The sequence below is a fragment of the Chiloscyllium plagiosum genome, unplaced genomic scaffold (assembly GCF_037043375.1).
Source record: "Chiloscyllium plagiosum isolate Xiang-an unplaced genomic scaffold, Cpla_swu_hap1 HiC_scaffold_2, whole genome shotgun sequence".
Taxonomy (NCBI): domain Eukaryota; kingdom Metazoa; phylum Chordata; class Chondrichthyes; order Orectolobiformes; family Hemiscylliidae; genus Chiloscyllium; species Chiloscyllium plagiosum.
The window spans coordinates 118,851,221-118,863,695 of record NW_028270140.1 but is presented as its reverse complement, the minus strand read 5'-3'; the positions used below and the strand labels follow the sequence as shown (position 1 = coordinate 118,863,695).

The 12,475-nt window shown below is 38.9% G+C and overlaps 1 protein-coding gene across 5 annotated transcripts in view; it reads right to left on the bottom strand.

Moving 5' to 3' along the window:
• Positions 1–210: 210 nt before the first annotated feature.
• Positions 211–12,475, bottom strand: part of arhgef28a (Rho guanine nucleotide exchange factor 28a) — a 468,925-nt gene continuing 456,660 nt past the window's right edge. For all 5 annotated transcript variants that reach the window (XM_043707577.2, XM_088000126.1, XM_088000117.1 and 2 more), the window contains 2 exons: positions 8,514–8,633; positions 211–6,625 (listed from right to left, as the gene is read on the bottom strand). In XM_043707577.2, coding sequence (XP_043563512.2) covers positions 6,444–6,625; positions 8,514–8,633 — 302 coding nt within the window. In that variant the 3' untranslated portion in view covers positions 211–6,443. The remainder of the gene's footprint in view (positions 6,626–8,513; positions 8,634–12,475) is intronic.

Below are 12,475 nucleotides of genomic sequence, written 5' to 3'. Positions count from 1 at the left end.
TTGAGTTCTACTTTAAGTTTATTTTTGCAGCGCATCCCTCACTTATACATTTTGTCAAACAAATTCAGAGTTTAGTACACTTATAAACAACCAAGAAGCGAATTAACTGAGTTTTTTTTTGTTACCAGTAATTTTGATTGCTCAGTTAGCTACATTCCTTCTATTGCTTTACAACTATCACCAAAGAATTAATTAGATACACTGCACAAGGACATTCCAGAACATCTGTTCAGACTTTATTAAACCGCCTGCCAGATAAGGTTCATTTAGAACATTCTATAAAATTCAACATTATTTTGTGTTTTTTTTACATAAAGAAATAATTACATATGTCATGATCTTTTAAGAGGCAGATGGAACTACATGTACATTTTCATTTCAGCTTCAGTTTTTGAATAAAAATCTGCATTTTCTTGAAGCGAATACGGCAATTCTAAATATTCAAAGTGCAAGAAATGGAAGAAACTAATGAATATATATTCAGTTCGGTATTTACAGTTCAAGATACACGGTAGCCATTCAAAGCTTTTGTTTGGTTAAATGTGTTTTATATCTTCAAAAATCTCATTAAAACAATAAACTGTACATTCTTGACTGTAATTCTAATCTAGTGCTGAGCAGGTGTGACTTGTGTGATGACTCACCACTTTTAATTATGTTCCCAATATTCTGCAAGAGGTTCTGCTTTAGGGTTTAAGTACAATTAAGTTTCCAGTTACAAAACATTTTTGCAACATCAGCAGAAAGTAACTGCATGCTTGAAAATGTATTTCCATTCTGTGATACTGTGGTGCTGAAACTCCTTCAAGTCATTACCATGGGTATTCAGTAATCTATCCTTCACTCACCATCTTGAAATGATCAGCTTAAGTTTTTAAAGGATTATTATTCCTGGACTTGAGCTATCCACCCCTTCACCACCACACATCTCATGTCAATTATGGTAAACACATCACAACATTATTTGAGAACTGAACTATGATGAAATTGACACATATTCTGACTCCTGCCCCTCCACAAAACAAAGTTTGATACACTTCTTCATGAGCCAAATGCTACAAAATTACTACTTATTTTACTCATTTCTTTGAATCTTAGTTGGTACATTAAAATTTCTCATTAAATATGCAATTTAAAATGAGTTACTGTTTTAATACTTCAGTTATTGCTACTGGAGGCAGTGTCTTCTCTAAATATCAAAAATGTGAAAGGCCCCTTTAAACTTGTGCCACATTGATCTTAATCTGAAAATCAGTTAAAATCTCCATTTCCTCTACATCAGATTTGGTAAGCAGGTATAGTGCAATGTAGCATCATGATATCTTCTTTTAATTGGAGATACATATAACAGAGGTGAATGGTATACTCTTCGCATTAGGGTTGTGCTTATATTATACTGATACCAGTATGTATACTCCAAAGATTAATGTTGAGAAACCATTCCAGATATATTATTGTTTTAGTGCAGAAGATATTTATAATTTATATTTATATTTATAATTTAGTTGGTCAGTTGTCAACCAGCTAAAATAAGCTATTCTTTCATAAACACCATCAAATGTAATAAAATAATTACCACAAATTTGTTTCATTGTGAAATTACTGGCTCTATTAGTACATCTTGAAAACTACTGCCTGCAGATGTGTAAAGATATATAGTCTTAGTTCTGATTTTTGTATTACACATATAAATAGTATAATTCGTTCTTATTTTGCTTTGGTCTATAACTTAACTGAGTTTAGTCATTCAAATAGTTAACTTGGTTAGTGATCATGTGAACAACATTTGGACTTAGGGTTGGATTTTTGTGGAGTTGATAGGTACATAGGCCTTTAAAAATGGTGGGTAAGGTCCCAGATGCATAAGACACACCCTATTTACAACAGATCTAATCTTTGCTGCAATTTTCAGGAAGTTGTATCTCGAGCAAATAGGAAACCTAAACTCAGTATGGCCACATAAAACTTATGCTCCATTCAACCAATCCCAACTCTGGTAGTTACAAAAGCCTAAACCCACAAATTGGAGCGACAAATTTATAGAGGAGACATAAAAGCTCTTGAAGGGCAAATAAGGTGTGTTTCAATGCCATGATCTCAGGTTTTATTTAAATTGCCCACTCTTTAAAAGTGGAAAAAAATGACCTCTGCTGGACTGCCTTGACAGGCCATCTGCTGTAGCTTTGAAAACAAATTACCATCAACAGATGGCTTCATAATTCCCAGTAGCCATTATGGCGTCATTATTAATGCTTGGCTAAGTTTCAGAAGTTACAATTATCCTAATTGAATTCAGTTTGATTGATAGTTTCAAGAGGCACTTAAGGATTTAGAGGTTTTTGTTATGGGGTCTGAATAGACATTTGTTTTTAATAAGACAGTAACCACTTGGCAATATATAAAAGTTTTGAATGAGTTTTCATTAATGGGAATTTTTCACTACCATATGAGTGAGCACTAGATTAGATTCTCACAAGTTTAATTTTTCTTCATTTCCACGCGAGTCCTAAATTCCAGCCATAGTGAATACGGGTCAGTGACTATGGATGTGGCATATCAACATTGAGAAGCTATAGCGGGACAGCATAATTTGACAAGGTGTGGCATGAGCATGGAGGTGGTCAATATGTAGGTGTGGAGCTTGTGTTGGCATGGAGGTGGCATTGGGGTAACTGGGGAAGGGAAGAAGGAAAGAGTTGTGAATGAGTTGGCATAGAAACCAGCAGGGACCACAGGATTTGGTTGAGGGAATGAGATTGTGTGAGGGCTAGTTGGCTTAACAACCATAAAGCAACTGGAAAAAAGTCCAGGAAAAACCACAATTGTAGGCAGCCTGCCTAGACACCAATCTACCTGCAATTAGGGCTAATGGGGCCCTTTAAGTCAGGGCAGGTCAGCTGACTAGGGAACTTCCATAATTCAAGCTACCTGATTTGATAGCGAAAATCAGGTACTGAGTAATTGCTGATATTATGAACTTGTTGGACTAATGTGGTCTCACTCACTATTCAATTATCCATGGCTTGGGTAGGTCATTTCCATGGGGGATGCCCAATGGAATCAAGTATCCCTCTGACATTTAAGTGGCTTCCATTGAGTGTCCATTACAATTGAAGATCCTGATGGCAGAAATCCCTTCTACGAAGAGCTGCTGGCTAATCAAAGACCAGCAGCAGGAGTAGTGACTACTAGCAGCACTGCATGCACCTGAGACGCAGCATCTTGCATGGACTCAAGGCCACAGCTAACTAAGGCATGATGCTGGTCATGGGGTAGGGCTATTTGGGGAGGGAGGAGGGGTAGTTGGAAACAAGGGCAAGGAGTGACATTCAGTAGCCTCATGGCGAGTCCTTCAATCTGGCACAATCTAATGTCAAGGGACCCCGACTGCCTGGTGACCACACGCAAAACCCAACAGGTTTTCTGGCTGGTTGGACATGGGAGACTTGTGGCCTCCATTTAATTGTCAAGGCTGAGTTACCATAAATTTTGGGGAAGGCTTTCCACTACCAGGAGAATGGTGCCAGATCTCTCCCATGATTAAATGGCCCTGGATTTTATGTTTCCCACTGCGATATGACCATGACATCCATCCCTACGTAATGCAACTGTATGCGTATTCTGATGGGTAGGAACACAGGCACTATGAATATAACCAGGAACCTAAGTACACGTGTACAGATAGGTCATCACAGTTAACCATTTTACATGATTCTAATAAAATTACTGAACAGGATTGAGCATTGAATTAAATTACAATGATTACAGCTAAACATAACTTGAAAGTGCTCTCAATCTAGTTTTATCCTTTTAGCAATGTAGATATTGGCATATTATATGTAATTTCTTAACCAAATAGACATTTAGAATATCTGAGAACTCACTGAGTGAGTCGGACATTTAATAATACTCTAGCATTAGATGCAACTAGGAAATGGGGTGACAGCTCCTCTGAGTGAAATGACCTATTTTGTATAGGATCTACACTGAGCATTAAATATATTTGATATAGTTCTACCTAAAGTGGTAGAAATATTCAACCAAACAAGAAATAAATGTTTTTTTTAGCATATCCATTAGACCCTGCAACTGTTCATCAATTTTACCCAACTCCGCTCTAACAACAATTTGCATTTATATAATGCCTTTAACATAGTAAAAGCACCCCAGTGTATTTCCCTGTATAGGTATCAAGCAAAATTTGACACATCACCACAAAGTTATATTGGCAAAACTGATATATAATTGGTCAAGTAAATAGGTTTTATGGAGTGACTTACAAGAGGATAGAGAAGCAACATATCAGAGGTTTAGGAATGGAATTCTATTTTGTAGCATATGAATAATAAACATTTTTTCTGGTCCCTTTATAATAAAGGATAATATAAGTAGGTATATTAATTTAATGCATCCAAATTCAGTTTTGGTCGTGTGATCTTTCTTTGCGCTAGACCATCATTGCATCTACCTTGTGACTCAAAAACTCCTGCATTAACATGATTATAATGTACAGGGAAAATCTGGTAATAAAGATTAAATAAATTCTGTGCTGTTGTAGTGTATGTAACCAGTATTTTAGAAAAACTCGTGGAACAAATCTTAACTTTTAAACAAATGAGAGAAATTGGATCACAGACTGTCATTAATAACAATTTAGCAAAGAAATTCAACCATTAATGGTTGGCTGTTTTAGTTGTTAACAAACTCAAGGGGCACATTATCATAAACGGCAGCCAAGTTTCTGAACTGAACTGGAAATTGGCTGAATCAGAGGAAATGAAGGAGAACTATACAGGAAGCTGCATCAGCAAGATGATGTCTTGCAGCATGCCTTTGGGGACCAGTGTTTGATCCACTTTTATTTCCAATACATACGAAAGTTATTTGAGAATGGGAACAGAAAAAATGTATGCTGGGTATTTTCAAACCTGAAAAAAATGGGTGAAGAAGAAAATAACTATAAATAATAGAATAAAAAGAGCTAATATGAAAGGAAATTAGATTGGTAATTGGTACCTGCTACTCACAAAAATATGAGGGTGAATCAGCATTACTCTGCATATTACAGATGAGGGAGATATGGGAGTATCTGGGAAGTATCTTGAAAATACAAGATAATATATAATAACACTGAGTGAAAAAAAGTAAACAACCTCTTAAGATTTGTAGCCAACATATAAAATACAAATCTCAACAAGTGGTAATCAATTCATAGCATCTGGAATACTGTTTTGGACACTCGCCACCCATGCTAGTAATGCTGTGCTATCCTCACTGGTGAACTAATTTGATACTTTGGATTTTGTACCTGCACGTTGAGAAAATCATATGTAAGAAATGTTATTGACATGTTCAAGAATTTAAGGCATAAACTAAGGACCACATTGGCTGTACATTGCTGTGGGACTCCTTGGAATCATCAAAGATACTATATAAATGCAAATTATTTCTTCCTTTAAACTAGTACTATATTTAACATGAACACAAATAGTACAGTAAGGGTTAGAGAACTGGACCAAAACAGGGATAGGTAACAGGCATTTTTGATTTAACAACCTTCCCACAGAGGATAATGAATATATGGAACAAATTGCCCAGGGAATCAGTGGAGATGAATAGTGTTGGGAAATTCAATAGTGAATTGGATAGCTATATGTCACAGAAAGCAACCAACAATTATGAAAAACTTGTAGGTTATGATATTTGCCTAGTTAACAATAAGTCAATTAGAGTACAATGGGTCTCTCTTTGTCTGGAACACTCTAATGTTGCAGGCATGCAAAATGATGGTTCAAAACGTTGGGCTTAAATAGATCAAACAAGGGAATTTCAAGATCTATGACTTTAAAAATGTATGTACACTAAATTCATGATGGAGAGGATCAAATTACAATTGAAAGCCAACTTTAGTGATGTCTAAGTAGGTCATAAATCACACCCAACAATTTTAATAATGACAGGCAGTAGAATTAATAAAATAAAACAGAGCCTGTATAGTGGGAGGCCACCGTGACCCTGGGAAATTAAGCATAAACTGACTAAGCAAGATAGTGTTTAACCTTCGAAATTGGACCTATGATTAAAGAAAATCAGATTATTGTAATTAATAACTTAAGAACTTCAGGCAAAAATATCAAAACCTGTCCTTGAAACAAGAAGACTTCAAGTTAGATATGGTCTTTTTTGATTTATAACTGCTTCAACTAGCATGACGTAGCTGATGATATAGTATTTCATATATCATAATCTTATCACTAAACTGAAAAGTGTAATAAATTTCATGAAACTTCAAGGTTCATAAGCATATCTGGGACTATAAGGCTGAGTAAAGAATTAACTGCCAGATTTCTCTAGATGTAACACTTAACTGAATATGGACCAAGAGGTCAAGGTGGCCATATGTTGTTCTAGTTTGACTCAAAAGTTCTAATATTGAAGAACTTTCAGAAGTAGAATACGTTCTCCTCTTCAGCCCCATCTTCTTGTCCATGTTTGTTTTCCTGTGGGACATATGAGCATTCTTGAACTAACAGCTGCATTTCACGTTGTGACTGTAAACCCCCCTGATGCAGAGTGCTTGAAGCTGGTTTTCGAACAGACAAGGTTGTTCGTTTGGTATTCAGATCTGTGCAAAGTGAAAGAAACAGTTAATATACTTTGGATTGTACCTTTAAAAATTGCGGGCTTTATTTTAGCTCCCCCACTTGACACAAATGGAAAAAAAAAGTTAAAACAGAGTGGTGGACATACCCAGTTCTTTCTTATCCTAATCTGGCCAAGTGAAGTTTTAAATTTCAGGTGGCAAGGTCACTACTCAAAGCGGTGATGTTTCTTTAAACATGCAGATCAGGCTCTGTTGTCTTCATCACTTACAGCTCTGCTGTAGTCACTTTTGACCTGAGGTGGAACGTATTGTCAGTCACCACAAGGTGGGTTCAGCCATCGGGAGGGAGATCCATTTAATTGGACATGAGGGATTGTAGTGCAGACCCTGATACCACTATTGTGGCATTCAATTGGCAGTGGCATTAAATGTGCCACCATCCAGGAACACTAGCAGCTTACAGATGTGGTCCTTGTTGCCAGGAACTCTCTGTTTCCAAATCAAGTGGCATGACATTTGGAAGAAGTCTCTGATGTCATCCCTTGCCTTTACATCGAGCTCCTTCCACAACAACCAGTGAACCCCCTCCTCATTTAGTCACCTTTGTCTGGGATTCATGCAGCTCTCAAGGTGGGCTTTTGACCTTTTTGATACCAGTTTCAAATGTTAGGCCATCCCTATCCAGGTTAAAGGCCTGGTTGCCTGATAATTACATTGGAACGTCCAGAGGGAATAAACACACAAGTCTCACCAATCTGGGCAAGACACCGACTGAACTCACTAAATTATGCCTCTATGAAGCAAAATACTGGGGGGTCATCATTATCTGTCAAAGATGTTGGGAATGGCAGCAACTTGGAGAAGAGGTTCAACAAATATATTTTTGTATTTTGTTTTGAATTCCTTCATAAGCTAGAAAGAAAAATATGTTCCTCTAGGCCACACAGGATGACCCTCCTGGTATATTTATACTGTACAAGTGACTACACCCTAGGCTTGCCACTGCCTCACTTTAAGCTGGGCAGTCAATTCTCATCATTTTGTTGAAAAGGGGAAAGGAATGCCAATAAGACTGCCTAGTGCCTGGTGATGCTCCCAAACAGTAATGTCGCTCCCTAGTTCATGTTCCTGCCCAGAGGCTATAAATAAACTCTGGGTGTCTCTTTCTGATCTGCACTATGTCAAACCCCCACTTTGCTACATTCAGGAACCTATCACTCAGAATTAAAACGACCCCTAGCATCAAATAGTTTCTCTAATTTGTCATTTTTGAAAGCATTTGGAAGTCTCACAGCTGTATGATTCAAACTAATGATTGCTCGCTTATAAGTAGTACCTTAGAGTAAGTAAGTATTTGAATTACAAAGTCCACCAGTATATCCCATTGTTTCAGGTTGTTTTTGCCTACAGATATTAACCTGTCATTTTACTTTTACAGGCATCCAATTTCAGAATTCATTTCAGATTTCCCCGTGTTACAGGCTTTTTACTAATTTTCACAATGTCTCTTCCATTTTTCAAAGAGAGATTCAAGGATTTTAAAGTCACCATCAATCATATTGCGCCAATGCAAGGTCACAAGGTTATTTGTGAATCAAAGATATTTTTTCAGCATGCACCCTGCCCATAAGAAACACAATAAGTGATTGTTTCATAAGTGCCAGTAACTCACTGGTACGTTGCTTAAGAGGCTATTCTTTAGTCTATGGGTCAAGCTTATGAGGGCCAGCAGACTGTTCAACCATCAGCCACAACAGCAATCATTTAAAGTGAACATTTCAAACAAGATTTCACTACATTGAAATCAAAAACAGGAATGCTGTTGATTTCTCCCTTTTCTAGCCCAGGGAAGCTGAAATCAGACACATTACTTAATTAGTGGAAAAGCTTTCTAAGATGACTTACTCACCTGAATGGAAAATAACACTTTGATGCTCCAATAACACGTGACTTGAAGAACCACTTGCTTTATCAGGATTATCTTTTGTGTAAACCATCTCTTTTATATAGTTAGCTTGGTCACAGGAAACTGTAATCATTGGAAGAGAAAAAATGTAAAGTTACTTTTATTTGAACACTGGTAAAAGCAACATCGTCTGCTATCCAGTGGCAACAAACAATATTTGCATAATAATATAAAACAAGGAACTGCAGATGCTGGAGATCTGAAACAAAGAAAAACTAAAATCGCTGAAGAAACTCACTATCTGTGGAAAGAAAACAGAGATAACATTTTGAGTCTAGTTCAGTTCAGAAGGGTCATAGGACCTGAAATGTTAACTCTGCTTTCTCTCCATAAATGCTGCCAGACCTCAGTTTCTCCAGCAAATTCTGTTAATATTGATGCAATAGAATTAGAATCCCTACCGTGTGGAAACAGGCCCTTCGGCCCAACAAGTCCACACTGACCACCCGAAAAGTATCCTACCCAAACCCATTCCCCTACACTTATCCTTGACTCATGCACCTAACCTATACATCCCTGAACACAATGGGCAAGTTAGCATGGCCTGCACATCTTTGGATGTGGAGGAAACCGGAGCACCCAGATGAAATCCACGCAGACATGGGAGAATGTGCAAACTCCACACAGATAGTCGCCCGAGGCTGGAATCAAACCCGGGTCCCTGGTGCTGTGAGGCAGCAGTGCAAACCACTAAGCCACCATGCCACCCCAATAATTGTTACACATATGGCAGACAAACGAGAGATGAACTTAATATAACAGTGCACACACACTTCTGTGATGCAGTCATTATTTATTATGACAATTTGATCATATTTCTTGGAATAGGAAAGTCTCACCTTAAAAATGGGAAAAACATTAATATTTTAACTTGACAGGAACACAAGAACAATAGATAAGTATGGATTAAGCAACCCTTCAACCCATTTAATCTCAACATTCCTGACTGCTAACATTCCCATAAGACCATAAGACATAGGAGTGGATGCACGGCCATTCGGCCCATCGAGTCCACTCCGCCATTCAATCATGGCTGATGGGCATTTCAACTCCACTTACCCGCATTCTCCCCGTAGCCCTTAATTCCTTATGACATCAAGAACTTATCAATCTCTGCCTTGAAGACATTTAGCGTCCCAGCCTCCACTGCACTCTGCGGCAATGAATTCCACAGGCCCACCACTCTCTGGCTGAAGAAATGTCTCCGCATTTCTGTTCTGAATTGACCCCCTCTAATTCTAAGGCTGTGTCCACGGGTCCTAGTCTCCTTGCCTAACAGAAACAATTTCCTAGCGTCCACCCTTTCCAAGCCAGGTATTATCTTGTAAGTTTCTATTAGATCTCTCCTTAATCTTCTGAACTCCAATGAGTACAATCCCAGGATCCTCAGCTGTTCCTCGTATGTTAGACCTACGATTCCAGGGATCTCCGCTGGACACACTCCAGTGCCAGTATGTCCCTCCTGAGGTGTGGGGACCAAAACTGGACACAGTACTCCAAATGGGGCGTAACCAGAGCTTTATAAAGTCTCAGTAGCACATCGCTGCTTTTATATTCCAACCCTCTTGAGATAAATGACAACATTGCATTTGCTTTCTTAATCACGGACTCAACCTGCATGTTTACCTTTAGAGAATCCTCGACTAGCACTCCCAGATTCCTTTGTACTTTGGCTTTATGAATTTTTTCACCGTTTAGAAAGTAGTCCATGCTTGTATTCTTTTTTCCAAAGTGCAAGACCTCGCATTTGCTCACATTGAATTCCATCAGCCATTTCCTGGACCACTCTCCCAAACTGTCTAGATCCTTCTGCAGCCTCCCCACTTCCTCAGTACTACCTTCCTGTCCACCTAACTTCGTATCATCGGCAAACTTCACTAGAATGCCCCCAGTCCCTTTATCCAAATCATTAATATATACCGTGAACAGCTGCGGCCCCAACACTGAACCCTGCGGGACACCGCTTGTCACCGTTTGCCATTCCGAAAAAGAACCTTTTATCCCAACTCTCTGCCTTTTTTCAGACAGCCAATTCTCAATCCATACCAGTAGCTCACCTCAAACACCATGGGCCCTCACCTTGCTCAGTAGCCTCCCGTGTGGCACCTTATCAAAGGCCTTTTGGAAGTCTAGATAGACCACATCCACTGGATTTCCTTGGTCTAACCTACTTGTCACCTCTTCAAAGAATTCCAACAGGTTTTTCAGGCACGACCTTCCCTTACTAAATCCATGTTGACTTGTTCTAATCCGACCCTGCTCTTCCAAGAATTTAGAAACCTCATCCTTAATGATGGATTCTAGAATTTTACCAACAACCGAGGTTAGGCTAATTGGCCTATAATTTTCCATCTTTTGTCTTGATCCTTTCTGGAACAAGGGGGTTACAACAGCGATCTTCCAATCGTCTGGGACTTTCCCTGACTCCAGTGACTTTTGAAAGATCTCAACCAACGCCTCCGCTATTTCCTCAGCCACCTCCCTCAGAACTCTAGGATGTAGCCCATCGGGGCCAGGAGATTTATCAATTTTAAGACCTTTTAGCTTTTCTAGCACTTTCTCTTTTGTAATGGCAACCATACTCAACTCAGCCCCCTGACTCCCTTTAATTGTTGGGATATTACTCATGTCTTCCACTGTGAAGACTGACGCAAAGTACTTATTAAATTCTCCAGCTATTTCCTTATCTCCCATCACTCGGCTTCCAGCATCAGTTTGAAGTGGCCCAATGTCTACTTTTGCCTGTCGTTTGTTTCTTATGAATTGAAAGAAAATTTTACTATCATTTCTAATATTACTGGCTAGCCTACCTTCATATTTGATACTCTCCTTCCTTATCTCTCTCTTTGTTATCCTTTGTTTGTTTTTGTAGCCTTCCCAATCTTCTGATTTCCCAGTGCTCTTGGCCATTTTATAGGATCTCTCTTTTTCTTTAATACATTTCCTGACTTCCTTTGTCAGCCATGGCTGTCTAATCCCTCCCCGGATAATCCTTCTTTTCTTGAGGATGAACCTCTGTACAGTGTCCTCAATTATACCCGCAAACTCCTGCCATTTTTGCTCTACTGTCTTCCCCGCTCGGCTCTGCTTCCAGTCTATTTTCATCAGTTCCTCTCTCATGCCCTCATAATTACCTTTATTTAACTGTAACACCATTACATCCAATTTTGCCTTCTCTCTTTCAAACTGCAGACTGAACTCTACCATATTATGATTGCTGCTTCCTAAGTGTTCCCTTACTTTAAGATATTTAATAAAGTCTGGTTCATTACATAGCACTAGGTCCAGAATAGCCTGCTCCTTTGTGGGCTCCATGACAAGCTGTTCCAAAAAGCCATCCTGTAAGCATTCCATGAATTCCCTTTCTTTGGATCCACTGGCAACATTATTTACCCAGTCCACCTGCATATAGAAGTCTCCCATGATCACCGTGACCTTGCCTTTCTGACATGCCTTCTCTGTTTCCCGGTACATGTTGCGCCCCTGGTCCTGACCACTGTTAGGAGGTCTGTACATAACTCCCATTATGTTTTTTTTTGCCTTTGTGTTTCCTCAATTCCACCCACACAGACTCCACATCATCCGACGCTATGTCATTCAGTGTCATAGATTTAATTTTGTTCTTAACTAAAAAGGCAACCCTGTCCCCTCTGCCCGCCTCCCTGTCTTTTCGATAAGTTGAAAACCCTTGGATGTTTAACTACCAGTCCTGACCCCCCTGCAACCACGTCTCTGTGATGCCTACCACATCATAATCATTCACGATGATCTGTGCCATTAGTTCATCTGCTTTGTTACGAATGCTACGAGCATTCAGGTAAAGTGCCTTAATGTTAACTTTCTTATCATTAGAGATATTGGAAGTCATAAGATGTCCTAAATTATCCTTCCTTTTTGCTGCATTC